General features: G+C 47.5%; 7 protein-coding genes across 7 annotated transcripts; 3 read left to right on the top strand and 4 right to left on the bottom strand.

The window, feature by feature from the left end:
• Nucleotides 1-1651: 1651 nt before the first annotated feature.
• GL218_03862 (Calcium-channel protein cch1) lies at nt 1652-8201 on the bottom strand (the record flags this gene model as incomplete). The annotated part of the gene is made up of 5 exons (XM_033580441.1): nt 1652-2141; nt 2195-2284; nt 2342-4104; nt 4163-6538; nt 6612-8201. 5 exons carry the CDS (start codon nt 8199-8201, stop codon nt 1652-1654), a joined length of 6309 nt encoding a protein of 2102 aa, XP_033436186.1.
• A 1274-nt stretch (nt 8202-9475) lies between these two features.
• On the bottom strand, nt 9476-10734 carry GL218_03861 (uncharacterized protein; the record flags this gene model as incomplete). The annotated part of the gene is made up of 4 exons (XM_033580440.1): nt 9476-9690; nt 9750-10371; nt 10432-10462; nt 10511-10734. The coding sequence occupies 4 exons, from the start codon at nt 10732-10734 to the stop codon at nt 9476-9478; spliced, it is 1092 nt and encodes a 363-aa protein (XP_033436187.1).
• Nucleotides 10735-12450: 1716 nt separating this feature from the next.
• On the bottom strand, nt 12451-13695 carry GL218_03860 (uncharacterized protein; the record flags this gene model as incomplete). The annotated part of the gene is made up of 1 exon (XM_033580439.1): nt 12451-13695. The coding sequence occupies one exon, from the start codon at nt 13693-13695 to the stop codon at nt 12451-12453; it is 1245 nt and encodes a 414-aa protein (XP_033436188.1).
• Nucleotides 13696-14746: 1051 nt separating this feature from the next.
• Nucleotides 14747-15193, top strand: GL218_03859 (60S acidic ribosomal protein P2; the record flags this gene model as incomplete). Its single annotated transcript, XM_033580438.1, has 3 exons — nt 14747-14905; nt 14959-15088; nt 15147-15193. 3 exons carry the CDS (start codon nt 14747-14749, stop codon nt 15191-15193), a joined length of 336 nt encoding a protein of 111 aa, XP_033436967.1.
• An 862-nt stretch (nt 15194-16055) lies between these two features.
• On the top strand, nt 16056-18868 carry GL218_03858 (Serine/threonine-protein kinase mph1; the record flags this gene model as incomplete). The annotated part of the gene is made up of 2 exons (XM_033580437.1): nt 16056-17936; nt 18014-18868. 2 exons carry the CDS (start codon nt 16056-16058, stop codon nt 18866-18868), a joined length of 2736 nt encoding a protein of 911 aa, XP_033436966.1.
• Nucleotides 18869-19663: 795 nt separating this feature from the next.
• Nucleotides 19664-20299, bottom strand: GL218_03857 (Homocitrate dehydratase, mitochondrial; the record flags this gene model as incomplete). Its single annotated transcript, XM_033580436.1, has 1 exon — nt 19664-20299. One exon carries the CDS (start codon nt 20297-20299, stop codon nt 19664-19666), a length of 636 nt encoding a protein of 211 aa, XP_033436802.1.
• Nucleotides 20300-20764: 465 nt separating this feature from the next.
• On the top strand, nt 20765-21666 carry GL218_03856 (Ribosome biogenesis protein nsa2; the record flags this gene model as incomplete). The annotated part of the gene is made up of 3 exons (XM_033580435.1): nt 20765-20767; nt 20829-21355; nt 21414-21666. The coding sequence occupies 3 exons, from the start codon at nt 20765-20767 to the stop codon at nt 21664-21666; spliced, it is 783 nt and encodes a 260-aa protein (XP_033436801.1).
• Between the last annotated feature and the right edge of the window lie 179 nt (nt 21667-21845).

The raw sequence follows: 21845 nt of genomic DNA, 5'->3' as shown, positions 1-21845 counted from the left end.
GCTACCTATTCCATTCTAGGCTCGCTTCGTAAGATAACAATGTCGTTGTCTCGTAGCCCTGCCGGAAGCAATGGAATATTGCACCATCACCAGCCAGATTGTTTGAACTGGGCAGCTAGGCAAGGTAGATGTGGAGCGTGCGTTGCAGTCTTTGGGTTTCTTATGTCCGAAACGGGTAAAGACACCTCTTCTCAGGAGCGTATGATCGTCAGCTGGGATTAAGGGGGGTTTGCTGAAAATGGGTTGGTCAATGATTCAGGTTGTTTCATGACAGGCATGACATAGTCAATCTATCAGAGACATCAATTCATCATAGATGCAGAGAAATATGCATATCATGAACTAGCTTGACCGAGTAAATGGATTTCCTATAATGATGGTTGTGAGACAGAAAAGTTCTGGAATCCCGAAAGCGATAAAACTACAAGATTGGATTTAAAGGCTGAACTAAATAAATTATTATGGTGTAAAGTAAAATGATAGTTATACTTTAAGTAGGTATATTATTAAGTGATATGAACTAAGAGTCATACATAACTACTATGAGTATGGATGAGCTGCATCAGAATACGAAGGATGAGAGAATTAAGAATGATGTTCCAGTATTGAAGATGTTCCAGGTCGTTGAAATTGGCAGGGGAAAGACGCGATACGTGTATGCGGTTACACACGGACCTGCATCTGCGTCTGCATCTGCATGTGGCACAGTAGCACAGTGGAACATGGATTACTTAAGCTTATCACGCTTGGCATTTAAACAGCCAAAGAGATTTAATGCTGTGGCTTGACTTACAATCTCAGTCTCATAGTCTTACACTCATTATTAACATGTATAATATAAGGTCGCCATAAAATGTTTATAAGTCAACTATATAATTTCCATAATAAATTAGTTACCCGTTAATACTATTATCCAAGTTCGTATAACTAACTAGTATTGAAACATCTAGGTCAGCTAAGAAGACTCATAGCTCGGTTCTACCGGAGATTTGTTATCACCCGGGGTCCCAGGCATTGCCAATGAACCCTACCCTTGGCACCGCCGCACCATCGGTTCGGAGGCCATCGTTCAGGAACGCAAGTCTAGCCGGACGTAGACTCTCATCCCCACACTTACATGCCTTTGCAGTATGTAAGAGCCTGTCCATGTTCCAGATGCTGCCTTCGAAAGATAAACACTCCTTGGCGGAGATTCGGTAAAAAGATAAACTAGAAAACCTATCGCCTAAACAAGCCTTGCGTTCATGTCGGATGCTTTATTTCTCTAGTCTTTATTCTAGATCTTATAACTCTAACAAATACAAGTGTAGTCAAACACATATAATATGATAATGGTATCTCCACCTGTACAATGCACCCGGGATATTTGGGATCCAACCAACCGATGGACAAATACATATAGTGTAAAACAAGATCCGCCGATTCACGGCCTAGACGAATAATCCCGTCCAATATAAACCCCGCTAAAGTGCCTAGAACGCCTATTGACCTCATCCAAGTCATTCCCTGCTTCGTTTTGAGCCTCTTGATATGCTGCTTTAACCTATCCCGAATCTCGATGTATGAAGGTGCATCCCGAGATCTGCGGGGAAGCTTGACCCGCCGTTATCTCGTAGTGTAGTGAATGTTGTCATCGTATAAATGAGCCGTCTCACCGATCAGAACGCCGTACTGACCTACGTATTGTCGCGCTCCGCCTAATGCTTTCGACCCAAGCGGAATCGTCAAGTAACCCTCTGACTTGGGACGGGCTCACTGAACTACCCCGTCTGCTATTCTCGCCTGAATTTGTCCCAGGGTCCTGCAATTCAAAGCTTAAAGCAGACGCGTGGGAACGATGTCCTGGCATCGATGGGCTTGCTCGTGGTAAGCTCAAGGGATGCGTCTGCGAAGAGTCGTATGTTGATATATCGGTGCCCGAAGTCCAGCTCTTATGCTGCGGCCGGGATGCGTCGGATACGCTAAGGAAATCCGATGTACCGCTAGCGCCTGGAGCCGCCATTGTACTGCGTTGCGTCGCTGTCCGTTTACGATCGTCCTCATCGTCGACGAAGATATCTGGCACGTCTAATTGAGGAACCGCTGTCATTCGTGCAGATCTCTTCTTCTCCATGTGTTTCTTGAATTGGCGAGACCAGTAGCTAGCATATGGGTTAGTGAATCGGGACGATTGGCATCTTGGTAGAAAACTTACACTGTGTCGAAGAAACCGACGACAATTCTTCGACGAACTTCTTCCTCAACTCGTTGAAGGCGTGCACGCCGACGCAAGAATTCCTCGAGTCTGAGATATTGTCAGTTCTAAGCTACTCAAGTCCTAGTAGGGGTATTTGTTTGTTACCTTAAGCTCTTGCTGTCACTGATGATCTTATAGTGCGCCATTATCATGAGTACCGTCGTGAAAGATATCCCCTGGGCAGGATCCGCGGAAACCATCACCTCCTCGTAAAAGATGTTGTAACGGCGGCGCCTTTCTTGCACTTTCCGAACGTCGATCTTAGAGAGCCTCTCGTTCAACCTTTTGATATTCAGTCCACTGCTGACGTTGCTTGTAGTAGCGATCGACGAATGCCTCATATGTGTCTTGTCGTTCCGAACGTCCTCTAAGATCTGCTGGACTGAATCTTCTGAATCGTAGATCCGCATTTCGAAGATGCCAGAGAGCTCTCCTAATAACCTTGGAAATGCTTCCTTACTGATAAAGCCTGAACCAGCAGGGTCAACGCTGCGCCACGCCTCCTTAAACCTCCGTATCTCATCTCGATCAATATGTGCCATGCCGCTCGAACGCTGATAGACATAACTGAAACTCTCGTATATGAGCGAGATGAAAAGGTTGACAAAAATATACATGCTGACGAGGTTCCAGGCGATGAATAGACATCTGGCCCAATTAGTGCTACCGCAATCGCTATCGAGGAATTCGCCACTGTTTACGCAGAGCGGAGGCTCGATATTTGCATAGTCTTCCATAATCTGGTTCCAGCCTTCACCTACACTCATGCGGAAGAGTAGAAGAAGAGCGTTGGGGACCGTCCTAAAATTGATGTTGACGTCCTCATTTTCCCCAAAGCGAGTTAGACTGAAAGTTTGTGTCAATGCTATTGCAAATACCAAGAAGAATACTAGCCATGTAGCAAGTAGATTGAAGATGGTTGTGAGACTTGCTGCCGCTGTCTTAAAGAGCTGGTCGAGTGCGTCGTTTCTAGGGATGAGAAGAAGGACGATGCTGACGAGGAAGTATTTGTGAATCTGAGTAAAGGTTGGATTCTCATAGTTTGCGATTAGTAGAGCGGAGGTTACAAAAGCACCGAATACAGAGATCAGCGAGTAGACGTCCCAAGTGCTCCTCCTAAATCGCTTCCAGCCGAGGCCGACGACGCGGATCGCGATATTAGCGATATAGATCAGTGTAAAGAGTAGGAATATGACATCTCTTGTAATAGACCACTCCTCCGGTTCGGGATAATACTCCAACATCAACAAGATTAAGTGAAGGACTAATATCGCGGTAATCGCAGTATACCACTTGCCTCGCTTCTCGATTGCTCGCTTGTGACACCATTTTTTCCATTTCTTCTCGGAATCGTTGTAAGAGCTTCTTGACGGCGAGATCTGACGTAGAAGCTTTCGTAATTCGAGCCATGATCTCTGCTCGGCCGTTAGGAATGCGACGCCGGTTTGCTCAGTGTAATTTCGCATAAAGACGGAAATAAACAGAGTCAACACGAAGACTGTACCAAGAAGATTGAAAACCACGAAGAACAGCCCATAACCTTGCGCTGCCATTGGCTGTGGTTGAAGGTCACGACCGGTAATTGCTTGTGTAGCGAATGATACGTCAACCCAACCCTCTTGCGAGACAATCTGAAAGAGAATAAATAGCGAGGAGGCGAAGTCGTCGAATTTGAAATAGGGATTGTCTGCAACACGAGGTGCAAGTATTGGCCAGTCTGGGTTAGACGGCGTACTTTCAAATTCACCAAAGCAATCAGATAGGTGAGTAATGTCATTATTGTCATTACACTCCAACAGTTGCCCATTGAACAAATTCAAGGCATATATGGCAAATGGGATTAGTAGAGACAAGGAGACCAGCGCAGCCTAGAATGTCAGGTCAGCAGAGCCCTTTAGGGTATCAATCTCACAGAATTCGACCTACACTAATAATCTTCCATCCGGCCACTATTATTAGGGAATGAAAGGTATCTCTTGCACTGTTGCTAATGTTGAGTAGGCGGAGGGCGCGTAGCGCTTTAAAAGCACCGATGACCCTGGAGACGTCCCCATCGTGAAACAGGAGGGTAAGCACATTAATCCATAATGTGATAAGGACCATGCCGTCTATGATACCCCACGAACTCCTATAGTAGGCATTAGGCGTGAAGAACCAACCATCTGCAATGATTTTTATTACCGCCTCAACTGAGAAAACTATCGCGAAGCCTAGGTCAACCCAAACGAACCAACTTTTATACCGGGTTTCCCCCACGTGCTCTCGGAGGTATTCTTTTTGATACAATGGCGTGGTAATACAAGCTAGCAACACCATAGCGATGATGGCTGCGTAGATGAACACTGTAAATCCATACCAAGCGAACTTGTTCGGCTCCACGCCATCAAAGCGCTCATTGCCTCTTCCCGGCCCGACGAGTCGTTGACAAAGACGGCGAATAGGATTTTTGGGGGTGAAAATAAAGAGAGAATTGTTATACGTAGGGTGACGGGCAAGATATTCACGTTGAGCTTTGCGGCGTTCTGTAGTGGCAGACACAGCTTGACGAGCCATCTGCCGCGGATCGAGAGCGTCATTAGGTAGATTGAACCGGATGTTAGAATAGAACGGGTTCGGCTCCTTGCTGGTGAGTACACCTCGGATTCGGCCCCAAACAGTCGACATAAAGCCAGGCCGAATACCGTCGCCGGTCGCTCCCTCTTGGGGAGAGGAGGTGTTGCTGGATTCCTGGTTTAATGGGTCCATCGAATCGTCAAGGAATTCTCGAACGACGGCGTCTTTCAATAACATTTCCATCGTCGCCGGTCCGTAATCTAACGGATCTCTTTGCTTAGCTTTCCCAAAGGAGAAAATATCCGAGAGGGTAATATTAGTAGTTGCGTTGCTACCCAATTCCTTGCGTTGCAAGAACGCCTTAACTTGCTCCAGCCGCTTCTCATCTTCTGACACATCAAAATTCTCTTGGATAACAGCAATGAACATATTAACAAGAATAAAGAATGCAAGGATGAACCAGCCGATAAGGAACATTGCGCCATACCAGGACGTACTGTAAATAGTGGTGTACGTCGTCACATCGTAAAGGATGTTCGTCCAGTTCTCGCTGGATAGGATTTGGTACATGCCAAGGAATGAATTGAAAATATTGTAGAATGATATTCTAACCAGCTCACCGCCGTCATCATATAAGGGGATCTCTCCCCGGAAAAGTTGGACCGCGAAAATTGCCATGATAAATGTGATTAAGAACACAAAGACGATGAGGTTTGCAATACCCGTAGCATTTCCGAGGACCAATACAATCAATTTTCTCGTGAGCGGTAAGGCCATAACTACACGGTAGGAGCGTAGGATTTGGAATATCGTGAGCCACATGTATGTCTGACCACTTTGCAAGATAGGGGGTATGATTATTATCGTATTTGCAAACGCTAGGAAGAGGTCGAATAGGTTTTGGTAGCTTCGATGGAAGGCTCTCCAGTTAGCTGCGATTCTAATGATAATTTCGATGTCCAGGAGGGCTGTCACCAGGATACTGTTTGCTTTGATAAAATTTGCTCGCGTAGGTCCCATATCTGAGCTGCGCCAACCCTGAGCAAAGAGTTCTTCCGCGATAAGGAACACCCAAAAGAGTCGTGTCTTATTGTATATCTTCTCAAACGTCGAGATCCTACGTAATTCTTCCTGGGGATCGGAAATTTGGAAGTCTTCATCTCCCGTGAAAGCGCTGGCCTTGCTTTCTTCTCGAATAACCTGGAATGATGAGGTGATGACAGCAATGAGCAAATTGGTCAACCATAACATCATTATCATAATGCCAGCACCGAAAAATATAGCTGCCGGGAGGAACTCAGAATATGTGGTGTAATACATAAGGTCGGACCATGTATTGGCACTCATGATCACAAAAACCAACTCTAGGGAATGATGAATATTGTTGAAACTGAGAGTATTGTTAAATGGGCTTGACTGTTCAAGACAAATGGAGTTCCTGGGACAAATGTATCCCTTTGGTTTTGGGAATTGAGGTTCGAGGTTCAGCAAAGAACCGGGGATCGAGCTTTTAACCCAGGGTTTTTCTATACCATCTTTATCGAGATATCCGCCACAAAACTGCATATCATTCGTATATGCTAGGGACATATTATCGGGTTGCGAGGGATCCAGCCAAACACATTGCCGGCTTAGACTTGCTTTAAAGCTTTGCACGCCAATAATGGCAAACAAGAGCCAGAAAAAGCCAATAAGGAAGGAAACCCGAAGTAGAAGTGGTGCTGCCTTCTTTAAACTTCGTAATATGATCTAGCGAGTAAATTAGAATGATGCCCCTTATAATTTACCCCCCCCCCTCCCTCTCTCTCTATAAGTAACTTACCGCTGTTCCGTTCGTAAGGGCAAGGAGTCGAACAATTCGAAGACAGCTGAGCATGCGAAAGATGAATAAATGTTTTTCCATTTCAATGCCTGTTATGCTGAGGACGAAAGCTATCCAGAAGGATACAACCGCAATAAAATCCAACCTGTTGAAACCATGCCTCAAGAAAGCTCGGCGAGCCAATTGCATCCTCTGTTGTTCCTCGATTGTCTCGGGCACACTACTATGCATCATAGTGAAGGACCGAGCAAATGTAGAAGGCCCGTAAGCCTGTTCACGAGGAGTTTTCACCGACTTCTGACGTTGTGGCCGAAAAACCGCATTGTACTGATCCGATATAGCTACACGGATTCCTTTCTTTCGGTCAATGGTGCTGTATTCTGCAGCGTTTAATATAAAACCAGATACGATGATCCGAGCCATTGTCTCGAGGGTGAATATTATGAAGAGGATGAGAAGAGCCCAGTTTATTCCTGAAGAGGGATTCCAGAGCTTGGGGCGTTCGTTTCCGGGAATATATACATTGTTTGCGGCCTCGACAGCAAGCAGGACGGCTTGAAGTACAATTAGTAGAAGCAGGATAGGTTCCATATATGGATTCACAAGTACATCGCAAAGTTTTCTTCTGATGATATTGTCAGGTCCGAATATACCGAGCGAACGACCTTTCAAAGGGTTCGGCATTGGCGCTCCACGCCGAGGGGACAAGGGGCTTTCCGACATAGTCCATCCGGGATCGCCATTCTTCTCGGTGTTCGTGTAGACTTGAGAAGGGTATGACGTATCAATGTTCAACTCGGTGGAAAGATGACTAGGCGATGCCCGGCCATCTGCACTTGGTGATCTTGATCTTGATCTCTGCCGTCTTTGCTGCTGCTCGAAAGTTTCCCCTTCATTACTGATATTAACAACACGCTGAGACATGGCCCTAACAATTGACCCAGCTCTATACAAGGCATCAGCCGTGCTCGGCATCCGCGAAGTCCGATTATCATTTGGCGTGAGAGAATTGCCATAGCTGCGGTGTTTGGTCGACGCAAATGAGTTCTCCAAATCAAATCCAAGCATCTGAGCAGATCGTCCACGCGGATGAGAGCTGTCTATATCCGACACCGTCTGGAAGCTATCTCTCGGTTGAGACTCGACTTGTGGGGTAGGCAAAGCACCAGCGATCGGCTGCGCGGCAGACGTCAGGGGCGAACTATCTGATTCAAAGTAGTCGACATGAGTCGTCTCGTCGTAGTAGGGTGTTTCGGGGGCATAAAGTTGAGCAGATGTTAAGGTAGCTCGAGGCGGCGCTGGAGGCGAGGGATCGATCCCCGGAGGTAAAGCGAACTGCAGAGCAGTAGGGTCTATCGGTGAAGCACCAGGACTCGGGCCCAAGTCAGCGTTGTGGTGATGTTGTTGGTAACCATCCCAATATGTCGAGACGCCTAGATTGCGATCCGCAGATCCCCTCTGGGCCCCGCCTTGCGACTGACTATCATGTTGGCGTTGTTGTCTCGCGAGATCCTGTAAGGGGATGGATTGGGACGAAGATGTAGAAGGATTTTGTTGCGAGTCTCGAGGCGAATTGCTAGACCTAGTCATGGCGATTTAGTGTCATCCAGATGACACTCAATTAGAGATATATATGAGAGAAAGTAGAGACGTAGACGCCGGGGCGCAATACGCAAGTAAGCGCACTGGCAAGACGATTACTTGAACAATATCAAATAGCATCACATAGGAATAGGCAGTTCGTTTCGAATAGTGTATCGAGACAAATCCGGGGTTATGCCAAGACTATTAAAAAAGGTGTGAAGTTGGATTAGAATGAGAGACGTGGAAAAGAGAGTATGAAACACATTAATCAGGACGCGTGGGTCGCAGAGTGCGGGTTGCGGGTTGCAGGTTGCGGCTTAGAAGAAAAGAAGAAAAAAAAAGAAGGACATGCAATTGATAGTTAACTAGACGTAAAATGTTGCACGCTTTTTTTCTATCAAGTTAAGTAAGTAATTTGCAATCCTCATTACAAAATTTCAACTTATTATAAAATTCACTACTGTAGGAGGTTGTTACAGTAAAGATTTAAAAACATGAAAAATATAAAATGAAAAGACATGGACAGGAAGGTTCCAAGCCGACGATTTACATGTTTCCGCATTTCGCTGCTGACCTGCATCAAAAGAGAATTGAGGTCTCCTAGTTGGCTAGTAGGTACCTAGGCAAGCTCAGCCTCTTTCCGACCCATTGGCTCAGAGGTAGGCTTAGAAAACTACAGAACGGAAGGACCCCAAAAAAGGAATGATTAAACTAAACTAAGCCTTATACTGCTGTATTCTTTGCTAATCAAATGTTAATCTAATAGATATACTTTACACGTGGTTTAATTGCTTATCCTTAACAATCAATACAAGGTTTGTTACACTATCGATAGGTTACTAAAATACGAGTTGGTTCTCTGGTTCTTTAAAGATGCATCCCCAATACCCCAAATGGGGCTATTATCTGCAGGGGTAATAGAAGGTCAGCTAACATGTGGATCGTCCTCTCAGTTAATGACGATGCAACCCGTTTGTTTCTACGCTACGTAATAGGATACTTGCGAATGATGTACAACTTCTATTTCCCCCCCTTTTATAAACTACCAACAACCTACGCTATAGTCATTTTTAATCCACATCCCAGCCAACAAAGATGCAAATTTGATACGAGTGCAAATAAAAAAAATAATGTATTAAGCAATAATGTCGTTGCATGGGACCTATTACTTTAGGTAGCTTGTTATTGATCTATTTAAGCATAAATAGGTACGGTTACGTATAATGCTAGTTACCATTATTATTTAGTTCCGATGTAACTACGTCTTCTCCCACTTCTCGTCAATGTTTCTCGGGATTATACTTCACAAGGCGAATAGTCCAGAAATCATAGCAATGGTTCAACCAGTGGTATGGCATATAAAAATAGCCATCCTCGCCCCAGTCGGCCCCCCATGAGTTGCGAATGATGAATACTTTCTCTTCCTCCTTGTAGCCAACCGCTAGGAGTGAATGTCTATGCTCTTCCTTCATGTCCTTTCTGTCTGGGTCCTTTTCTACGAAGCAATATCATATGTTAGTGAACAGCAGAGGTAGATTTTAGGTCATAACGTACTGAGCCCATATCCATCTGGACCAATACGGTTTCCATGGAGGAGGCCGTAGGTTTTCATTCCGAAGACGAAAGGATATCCTTCATTAAGGCAATGTTTAAGCACCTTCACAGTGGCCTTCTCGAATGTTTTGTAGGATGGTGCGGTGTGCTGGTGGGCATGTTCTCTGCGAATAGGCGGCTTCGTTGCTGCCTTAGCACCAGGGTGGAATATATGCGTCTTCTTATCGCTTTCACTAACTTCGTAAGACCAATCATCCTCGGAGCAGACACCATGTTGTTTCATGTTAAGGGAAGTGATAGCATCCCTCAGATTGCTACCAACGTCTTTCCCAGTGTCTCCGTGTTTAGCACGAGCGTTGTACCAAATGAAAAGTCTGGAGGGTGAAAAAGGGGGTAAACCTTGCTTCATGACATCAAATTCAAATGCGGCAGCGACAGCATGAGCGGTACAACTCATCATATGCCGCTGATTATATACCTCTGGGCAACCACTTCGAAGGTCAACATAGGGGCCCAGAGGCTTGTCAGTATACATGTACAAATGGTCACGAGAATCCGGGCGGGAGGGATGAGGTCCTCTATTGCTTGGACTAGCACCTGGCCTGTCATCTGGCTTCATCCCCTGGTTCCAGTTTATCTATCAGTTACTTTGTTCATACCTTCGCTACAGCTTTAGGCTTACCTCTTCGTCCTGAGGATGTTTGCTCGAGCCACTATTTCAGTAAGAAATTATTCATGTCTTGTTGAATAGCTTGACTTACTCGAACTTTCGCAACAATGTAGCAGTCTTACGCCCGGTTTCGCGCACTAGGTTTTCGTTTGCGTCGTAGACCTTGTCGTTGAGATCCCTGATGGGAGTGGGTAAGATACCGTTAATACCAATAGCATCAAGAACCCCATTTTGGGTACGATGAGCGACGCCGACTGCCTGAGCAGCTAAATCGGCGTTATCTTCGACGGAGTCTGCAATTGTATTGAAGAACATTGTTGTTAAGAGATGGTGAAGGTGAAGCTAGTGATGTTAATAACAGATAGTGGAAGAGCGGCCATATTCAAGACAAATATTTATATTAGTTACATTGAATTCACCCGAGCCTTGTTTTAAACCGACATGAGGCTCTGCTTTGCTACCCGAAGCGCAGGATGACGTCCTAAGCTGGGCTATCATTAAAATGACGGATCAGATTTTCGTATAGACTGACACATTTCGAAGCGGCTGAAAACTCGGCATACCTACCTAAGGTATTCATATGAACAGCTGTCCATTCAGGTAGCCACACAGAAAAATATTGAATTCAGATAGGTAGCTGTCTAACCATCTAAACCAATCATCACTAAGGGTTATATAACAACTGTGTGATCTCGGCAGCTGATATCGAGAAGCAATATTGGCGACGATCTTACAAAGAAAAATAGATGGATATGAATTTGGCACAACTCATGACTCATGATTTGATTCGGGAAGTCACGGTAGGAACCAGGACACAGCGATATTCTGCCAGCTTAAAAAAAACAAGAACAGTGCCGCATAAACTACCACATTCGTAATACACATTCGTAATACTTGCAATAGTGCCTTGTCGAAAGGGAGGGTTGGGAGACTGGTTTGTTTATCTATGGTATTTCCTCCTGATACATGGTATATGATGTTAGTTTGGCAATTAGGATTGCCACGAGGTGGACTAAGAAGTTAGGAAATAGCTTCGTCATTCCGCGAGGAACTCTAAGCTACCTAATTATGGGAGCTTACGGCTATACATACTGACAATGTCCTTTGTTCTAGCTCTCTTCCCTCCCCCCTATTCATGGAAAGGCAGTGGTCAATACAGTCATAAATGCACTATTATACTAGTATCCAGACCACTATCTCTTACTCTATGCGACACGATACCCTAATAGGTCATTTCTGCTATTGATTATAATTCTCCGGTTGAAATGGGCTTTGCCAAGAGACACGTGTAATATAGATAATACTTGAGCAGCCAATTGCCTAGGTAAATATCTGAGTTAAAGGATGTAATACTGAAAGCTACCTAGAAGTTAACTCTTCACAAAGGGAGAGTAAGTCGGAGTTATGAACCTTATCAAGATTTAGAGTCGAAAAAGGTATTTTATTATATAAAAAGCTACAAGGGAATATGTATACCCTCTAGGCTGAGGGTCAAGAAGGGGGATTATGAATGACAAATATTTATTTAAGGGAACATGTCTATACAATGTTTTGCCGCAGCAATTCCAAATTATTTGCCTCCTTGATCTCAAACAAGATGTGAAAAGGTCTGCCTCTAAGACTAAGATATCTAGATAAAGGGGTTACGTGTGTCAAGTTATCACACCGAAAAGAAGAAGTAAAGCGCGTATTAATAACTACCAACTATAATTTAGTCCCTAAAATATACAGTAATATTGTCAAAAAGACATCTAAGGCCACACTACGCTGATATGATCAAACCGTTGAATTATCCTGTTGACGACCCTGACACGGGGTATGTATGAAGAATGAAGAACGCCATTGCTCACCAAGGTCTGCCTTGGACGCGTGGAAATATCATAGAACGCCGTCTTCCATGCAATTTCCATCTACGTGAACCATGTCTTTTAAAATAAGCGTGAACGAAGTAAAGTATGAAGAAGCCGCCATCCCGCGAATATCTGCGCCGAACTCTGTCGTTTGTGGGCAGATTAGTATTAAAGTAATATCTTAACGGCCTACGCCAAGTCGTCGTTTTCGTTCCTCCTTCTCCCGCTTGAGCTTCTCCTCGAGGGCTTGCTCCCGTTTGTCCTCTTCGCGACCTAGCAGTTCAGCTCTTCGCTCCTCTACGTCGATATCCGAAAGGCCTGCCTCCATATCGCTGGAGGCATCTGAATCATATCCGCCATACCTTTCGCCTCGGTAGCCGGGCTCCTCATCCTCGTCATACTCGATGAAGTCGTCCAATTCCTCATCATATTCATCTTCGTATTCATCCCGGCGACTTGGCCTTGGGGGTGCAAGAAGCCCGCCGGTTTTGTAAGCTGAGCTGCTTTTCCTGGATGCTGATGGTTTCTCCGATACCGCACCAGGTCGGGGGCGAGCGGTTCCAGTATAACCTGTAGTAGCTGTCGCCGACTTCTTTATTTTTTTTTCTAGTGCTTCCCCGCCAGCTGAGCCAGGCCTCGACTTGCCACTTGCTTTAGCATCCTTTCCGGCTCCATTTCGGCCTGCATCGCGAACCACCATTCCGGGTCTCGCCCCTCCACGGGGAGGTGCAGTGGATGACCGACTGTTCCCAAGATACGGCTTTCCATCTCTCCCCTTAGCACCGTTTGGCTTCTGTTCCACCTTCGCGGGCTGCTCTTTCTTAGCGGTTCCGATGGCCTTGTGCTGAATCATACCGACCTTACCCATCGACGCTTGAGCCTTTTTTGCACGTTCCATTATCTCCTGGTACGAACCCTTCTTTGGCGCCTTGGATGGGTCTGAGGTGGTCGGAGTCGTGGGTGACGATTTCGCAGGAGGCGCTTTGGAAGCAGCTGCTAGCGAAGATGCACTAAGTTTTGGCCGACTAACAATCTGATCTGTTGATTTCTTCGGTTGGGATATGTTGGATCCCGGCCTGCCGTTCGAAGATGAGATGCCTGTACGTTGCACACTCGGCACCGGAGGTTGGTAGCGGCCATTTATGGACGGCGAACTCGTGCGGTGAGGTAGAGACGATGATTTAACGGCTGCAGACGCGGTGGTAGGCTTCGGTCGATCGACAGGATCCGTCTTTATATCGCGGGTGGTCTTACTAGTCGAGTAAGTTCCGTCCTGTTGTCGCGACTTGGGGTATTTATTCGACGTTGTGCTATGCGAGTCGTCATCGGCTTTGCGCTTTACCGCGGTCGATATCGGTGTCTTAGGTCGTGGCTCGGATGATGTATTCCCGCCAGAGATCTCGGCGAGGAGGTCACCGATCTTCATGCGCAAGATGTTAGAACCGAGGTAAGCACAATAGAAGAGTAGTAAAAAAAATGACACGTACCGGCATTATGATAAGACTCGATGTCTGTTGGATGACAGGAGGGAGTCTCTGAAGGGTATCCTAATTGCCGCCAGGAGCTTATAGTGTGCCTGAGGCGTCATAAGTCGGCGGGCTGTGGCATGTGCGATGACTCTTTTCCTTAAGACCCCGATGCGACCTCAAAAAGATGGTAAGATATGGCCAGATTGACCAGCTGTAACAATTCTGTAATTGAGAAATGGTATCACATGCGACTTATGCAAGAAAACGAATGCGTCGGCTGATCGAGCAACAAAGAATGCGGGTATCTTGAGGGTCGTTAAATGTTAGAAGTGATGATAAGAAGGCGTTTGAACAAAAAGAAAGTCTCGTGCCGTTCCCGCTCCTAACAAGACGTCCGAAGTACGAAATACTTCCTGAGCCTGATTCAACTTCTGGACATGCACGTACCACAGCAGGTACCTCTACTCTAGTAACCGGTAAGTGTGGCTGATCTACGTCATGTCAAGGCCGTAATTCGCCATTAGAGATGTCCGAGTGGGGGTAAATTTTAGAGTCAAGCCACATAGATTATGGAGTAAATATGCGAAGCTTGATTGGAAGATTGAAAAAAAGGTATCTAAGACGACCCTAATCAGGTGATAGGCGAGGATCCACTCTCCACTTTGCCCACAGTCAAATCCAGGCGCACCGAAAATCCAAAGGAACTTTTCTGGCCGAACAGAGTCATCAATTTCTCAATCTTCAACCTCTTAACACCGAATTTCCCACAGAACTCGAAGGCTCAGTCTCCGCCCAAAATTGCGGTTAAATCGATTGATTTCTCGTGTTCTTCTCATCTCTCGTAAGTCTATTCTCTTGAAGCATTCGCATATCATTGTCGAAACGTTTAACGTCGACGAATTACTGTACTCGATCACCCCGCGATCACCCCTCGTCGCAAAAATTAATTCGTATAAGAAAGACCACTCTGCTAACAAAGATTCGCGCACACAGAACAAATCAGAAAAAATGAAGCACCTCGCAGCTTACCTCCTCCTTGGCCTTGGTGGCAACACCTCGCCTTCCGCTTCCGACGTTAAGGAAGTCCTCGAGTCCGTTGGTATCGAGGCCGATACCGACCGTCTAGAGAAGCTCCTCTCTGAGTTAGAGGGCAAGGACATCAACGAGGTACGATTATAAACGCACGAAAAATGTAAATTTAAGCTAACACGATATTGCAGTTGATCTCTGAGGGTTCCGGCAAGCTTGCCTCCGTTCCCTCTGGCGGTGCTGGCGGTGCTGCCTCTGGTGGCGCTGCCGCTGCCGGTGGTGCTGCCGCCGCCGAGGAGAAGGTCGAAGAGAAGGAAGAGGGTACGTTCACTAAATATTCTGGTTTTATCTGGTTCTATATACTGACGAACGGCTTTAGAGAAGGAGGAGTCCGACGACGACATGGGCTTCGGTCTATTCGACTAAGCGGATATCGTACATGGTTACGACAACGAAGTCATGCATTTTCGGGGAGGTGGCACGGAATTGGGCAGTGGTCATACATGGTATCCGGCATGGAAGGGTCTGCGTTTGATCAACTAAGGCATCTAGAGACGGTTAAGGAAAAATACAGTGCTACTTCTCCGAATTTTGAGTCCTTCAATTTTTTGATTTGCCCATGTGATTGTACTTGTGAACTTTAAATTTGCATTAGCATAACTTGAACCTACCTATTCGCACGTCTTGACCTAGCATGCAAGGCTACCACTAATTAGGGTATGGAAGGTTTAGCTAGTGTGATGAATAAGTTAGGTTAAATTAGGTAGCTCGCCTGATGTTACTAGTTGGTAAACATTTTAAATCAGCTTCATCACTTTCATTTATAAACAACATCATCTCAAATTACAAGTCGACTATGGAGGGGCTGTTTATCTTTATCCAGCGCATGTTATGCAACAACACCCATATTTGTGGATTGCATAAGCGAACTAGTATTGGTAGTAGAATTAGCGAACGACACGTAATTGGATACCAAAAAGGGAATGTGGGCGTTGCTCCTAGCAACGGATAAAAAAACGAAAAAGACGCCAAGCCAATCGAAGCAGGGAGTCAGGAACAATTCAGATGTCCTTCAACTAACAAGACCGCGCCAATTACTTCTGCATTACCGCGCCCCATCTGCTCGACCTGACTACCAAACTATTATGTTTTGGATCGCCATCTGCTTTGACACGTATAATATCCATTAAATCGACAATAAGATAGCCCAATTCGCCAATTCAACGCGCTATAACCCGCTTGCGCTTGCTTTGTTTTTAAATTTCATATAATTATAGCTTACACAATAATGACCTCCGCATCGCCGACGCCCGGAGCGTCCAGTCATCATCCGGGAGCTGTAACGAGAAAGTCGTCGTTAAGATCGGGGTTGAGGAGAGCTCCCTCTAGATCGCAGATCGGCCGTTCCGAATCCAATATTCCAGCTCCAGTTCATGTTGTTCATGCCTCCAAGTCGCAATACGCGAGCAATGATAGTTCAGATGACGAGATCCCTGTGCCTATGAAGCTCAGCGCTCTTACTAAAGCTCTTCTCAACGATGAGGGAGCTGAACAAGAACGAGACAATGGACGCGTTAGAACTCGAGCTCAAGCCCATCGTCCTTCGTCGCCCGTCTATGCAGAGCAGGACAAACCTGCCAAGAGGCGCAGCGTCCTCGGTGCATCGGCAGCTTCAATCGGCGAAGAGAGAAGGCATACCCGTGCCAGCAGTACTCAGTTGTCATCAAGACCAACCTCACCTGTCAGGAGTCAGCCTAGTAGAGAAAGTAGTCCCGTCAGGAAGCGCGTTGTCCGGTTAAGTGCCGCGTCTGCAACATCTGCTGCTACCTCGTTACCTAAGGCGCCTGCAAAGAGGAGGTCAACTTCAACGTCGTTCTCCGCTTCGCAAAGCAGGAACCGTCCTCCAAGTCGAGCCGATAGTGTCACAGACGAGAAGGGTAATGGTTCGCTGATCAAGGAGAAGGACTTAAATACGCCGGCTCAGCAAGGGCGCGTGGTCAGAATCGCCGTCGGATCGTCGGGCAATAAGGGTCGCTCGTCGGCTTCGTCGGCCATGTCTTCTAGGCCAACTGACTTAGCTTCATCGTTCCATTCTCACGGCGTGCCATCTGACGAAACTGACCTTCCCGATGCTCCTCAGACTGTTCCCCGGCAACAGGGGTCTTCTAATCCGGGAAGCGCCTCTAGGTTAGGCTCTAACGGATCTAGGAATCGCAGTGACGAGAATCAAGCAGTGCAGAGTTCAATGCGTGTTAAAAGAGTAGGAAAGGTTCCCGGCAGCTTTCTCAGCGGGCCAGCACGCCGAGGACGAAGAAGACAAAGTGAGGAGGACGCCGAGAATGGAAGAGAACCTCTCCGATCCGGTCAGGAATCCGATGCGCCTCATGCTCGGGATACCGAGGACTACGATCCGCTGGATAACCTTGCGTCCTCATATTACGTACCCGACCGTCTCGCCATGGGGAGTCCTGTTAGCTCTAGGGGATCTGCAAGGGCGGCCCAGAGAAGGGAACTGTCTACTGCCGCGGAAAATGGACGTGTCTCACGGTCACGACAGACTTCACCTGAACACGACGAAATTATAATTCCACATTATCGGGTCCCACCCCCTCGATCCGAAGTGCCGACGAGACAAGATCAGGAGAACGAGGCCCCGCCAACCTTCAAGAGGAACAAACCCCCTGTAGGAAGCTTTCTGGAGAAAGATATACCTAAGAGTTCAGCCCGTCCTTCGAGTGCTGCCGAGGTGGGTTCCGCACGACTTATCTCACCGGACCGCAAGGCATTAAGCTCGTTGAGCCAGAACACACCTCGCAGGGCAGCACCTGCGCCTCCACCCAAGATGTCGATCCTGGACGCCGCCACCTCTGCAGCTGGAGCAGCAACTACGGTACAAGCGGCGAAGCGACGAAATTACATGAAAGTCAACGGAAAATGCTACACGAGGCTCGACTCCCTCGGCCGCGGAGGAAGCGGAAAGGTATACCGAGTTGCAGCCGACAACGGGAAGATGTTCGCGTTGAAGCGTGTCTCTATCGAGGGTGCAGACGAGAATACAGTCCGAGGCTATAAAGGTGAAATCGACCTCTTGAAGAAGCTAAATAACGTCGAGCGTGTTGTTACTCTATACGACTACGAGATGAACGAAGAGAAACAGGTCCTCAGCCTGGTGAGTTTTAAATGGTGCCCCTATTGCCTCTCGAGAGGTCAGGTGTGACTGGGCTAACTGGATTGTCATCTAAATAGCTTATGGAAATGGGCGAGTTGGATCTTAACACGCTCCTACGCCTCCGGCTGTCGCCCGAGAATGCCAAATTTGACCCAGTCTTCGTGCGATACTACTGGCAGGAGATGCTCGAGTGTTTGGCGGCGGTACATGTCCATGATATCGTACACTCGGATCTGAAACCTGCCAACTTCGTGGTGGTTCAAGGTCGATTGAAGCTAATCGACTTTGGCATTGCCAACGCTATTCAGACCGACGAGACCGTCAATGTGCACCGTGAGACCCAGGTTGGCACCCCCAACTATATGAGCCCGGAGAGTCTTCTTGACTCTAATACCACTGATTCCGCCGGTCACCGCATTACCTCCATCGGTAACGCGCCGCGTCCCAAGCTTATGAAGCTGGGCAAGCCAAGCGATATCTGGAGTTTAGGCTGTATATTGTTCCAGATGGTGTATGGTACACCGCCTTTCGGTCATATTCCTAACCAGATGGCACGTTGCCACGCCATCATCAATTGGCAGTACGATATCGAGTTCCGCGACAAGGGTATTGGCGGAGCACCTGTCCCTCCTAGCCTCCTGCGAACCATGAAGCGCTGCCTTAGCCGCGACCAGCACCTGCGGCCCACATGTGAAGAATTGCTGTCTAGAACGGACCCATTCCTGTATCCCGTTGAAGCGCCGGCAGGGACGCTGCCTATCACCGAAGAGTTGCTGGGACGAATTATTCAGAGCGTCGTTACTCGGTGTCGCGAGAGGATGCCGACTGAGGCCGAGGCGCTAAGCATATGGCCTCAGGCTTATTGGGGCAGCGTCGCTAAAGCTGTTGGCAGAGAGGTGGCTTCAAGAGCCGCTCCCGAAGACGCAAGGTGACAGGACGGGGGTTGGAAAGCTAATAATAAAACATGACTTATGACTGAGGAACTGAAAAATTACGGTTGAATAAGAGGGGATGGTAGCCGATTTGCATATATGGGCTCGTGTGGATGGATAATTGTTTTTTGGGATACTATAATCCCGTTGTTTAAATTCCCCTTTTTTTATTACCATTCAAGATGTCGTTGGGGCGAGGTATCGTCTCCATGGAGAGATATCCCTGATGTTCTGCTCACGCGTATGCTGCATTAGCCACGGAGTTCAGGATAAGGCATGGGATGATGCTTCATCGTTAGACACGGTTTGTTGGAGCTGTGGTTGGTTTTAGCGATACGTTTGTGGTCGTTTTTACGCTTTCCGTGAAACTTTACTTTTTAATGAGAAATCAAACCTGATCATTTTTAACGTTTAATTATATTGCTTTTTAGTCTTTTTGTGAAGCATGAATGGTTCAAGTGGATATATTTCAGTCTCATATGTGTGCATCAGTCTTGGAAGTATATTTGCTTTTTCTGATGTTTGAATTCGTGTTTTTTATACATGAAGCTTGCCGGATATTTTGCAAGCCCATTTTGCAAGTGTTACATACATGAAGTCTAATACTGACTGACTTGGATTCATAGTACTCTCTCCACGGTTGAATTCCCTGATGAGAAATGCAGTGACATAGATAGCAGAACGGATAACTGATCCTTCCCGTTACTTTCACACCCGTCCAACCAAGCAAACCCCTCCCCAAAAGGAGGAATTCCTAGCGCAAAGCTCACCACTTATTTCTCATCACAGAAACACTTAGGACGGCCCAAGTAACTTAAGCTCACTAATCCTCAAGATGGTATAGCGGTGCTTACTCGCGACACGGCGAGAGCGGCGGTTGCGGCGCTTAGTCTTGACCTTGACGCGCAGGGGCTCGGACTCGACGCCGAGGACGGTGGCGCGGCACTCGAACAGCGAGGGGTCGACGTGCGGGCTACCGACGAGCGTGTAGTCCCGGGATCCGAGCGTAGACGCGCGGTCCAGGCGCAGCACGTCGCCCGGCAGCACCTCGTGCATCAGGAATGGCAGACGGATGCGGTCGCCTTCCGTGACTAGGTACGGCCGTCCGTGGATGTGGATGGTGATGTAGTGTGCGGGCTGCGCGCGTAGCAGCGGGAAGAGCTCTGCTACGGAGCTTGATGTCGTTCCCGGTAGGGGGTGGGTTTGGGATTGAGACGGGGTTGCTGAGGGGGCGGGGGATGGCTTGGAGGGCGCTATGGGGGGCACGGTGCTTTGTGTGGGTGTTGCACTCGGAGGCGTTGTTGGTTCAACATTGCGTCTTGCTGCTGTTGTCGCGAGGGTGCGGGCCTGGATCGGGAGGAGGAAGGTTGGTGGGAGACGTGTTATAGGCGTGCGAAGCTCCAGGACGGAGCGCAGTAGTGACCGGCTCATTTTGCTATATTATATCCTCCCTTCTTCCGTGTCGTAGGAGAATATTTGGCCGGTTTGCGATTGGACCAACTGGTAGCTATCCCCGGCGTCTTCGAGTCGCCGAAAAATAGTGTCGACAGCTCCGAATTGTGATATTTGAAAGTCGACGGAGGGTCGAAAAGTTAAAGTGGAGACTCTGGTTTTTCCGCTGTGGTTTGCAGGACGGAAATCGGGAAGTACGTACCTAAATATCTATCTAATCGATGTGGCTGGAGCTCTGGAAATTTTGATAGTGGCGGGTCTTTTGATCGATAACAACTACCGCCGTAACTTTTTTATCACTGGTTACCGACATCTCAATATAATAATACTTCAGTATAAATCCTTAGTTGCCCGTTGATTTGTTACTGAAATTCGGAATCGATCCAAGAGGAGAGCCTTTTCTAGCCAATTCGCAAGACCCCTTCGAGGGCAAATCCATTCATCATGGTAAGATTCTTCCTCTCTTCCCGAATAACAAGTCATAATACTAACGGATGGTGCACGTCAGCCTCAAAATGAGTACATGGAGCGATTCCGCAAAACCCATGGTCGCCGTCTCGACCACGAGGAACGGGCGCGGAAGCGCGAAGCGCGAGAAGGCCACAAGGCGTCCAAGGACGCACAGAACCTGCGGGGTCTGAGGGCGAAGCTGCATCAGGCGAAGCGGCACAAGGAGAAGATCCAGATGCGCAAGCAGATCAAGGCGCACGAGGAGCGCAACGTCAAGTCAGCGTCCGAGAACGACCCCAAGACCCCGTTGCCCAACTACCTGCTCGACCGCTCCAACCCGACCCAGGCCAAGGCCCTCAGCACCGCCGTCAAGAACAAGCGCGCCGAGAAGGCCGCCAAGTTCGCCGTGCCCCTCCCCAAGGTCCGCGGCATCAGCGAGGACGAGATGTTCAAGGTCATCAGCACCGGAAAGAAGGTCCACCAGAAGAGCTGGAAGCGCATGGTTACCAAGCCTACATTTGTCGGGCCCGATTTCACGAGGCGGCCTGTCAAGTACGAGCGTTTTATACGGCCTATGGGTCTACGGTACGTTATTATATTCCAGTATTCAGCGACTTATATATACTAATCTCCCACCCCATAGATACAAGAAAGCCAACGTGACGCACCCCGAGCTAGGCGTAACGCTACAGCTCCCCATCGTCAGCGTCAAGAAGAACCCCCAGCAACCGCTATACACGCAACTCGGTGTTCTAAGCAAAGGTACCATCATCGAAGTCAACGTGTCCGAGCTCGGACTTGTCACTGCCGGCGGCAAGGTTGCTTGGGCCCGGTACGCCCAGATCACGAACAACTGCGAGAACGACGGTTGCGTAAATGCGGTGCTACTGGTTTAAAGTGGGTGTGGTTCATAACTCCTATATTCACCTTCGGTCAAGGAAATGGGAAAATGATGAAAAAAAAGGAAACTGGAATAGGGACTGAGGAGATGACGAAATCCCTGAATTCATTGTAAGGGGGGGGTTCCCGGCTTGTGTTTAATTGGTTGGTATAAATTTAACCAACAGAAACATGG

This window comes from Daldinia childiae, assembly GCF_008694065.1.
Source record: "Daldinia childiae strain JS-1345 chromosome Unknown Scaffold3, whole genome shotgun sequence".
Lineage (NCBI taxonomy): Eukaryota > Fungi > Ascomycota > Sordariomycetes > Xylariales > Hypoxylaceae > Daldinia > Daldinia childiae.
This window is presented reverse-complemented; position numbering and strand designations above follow the sequence as displayed.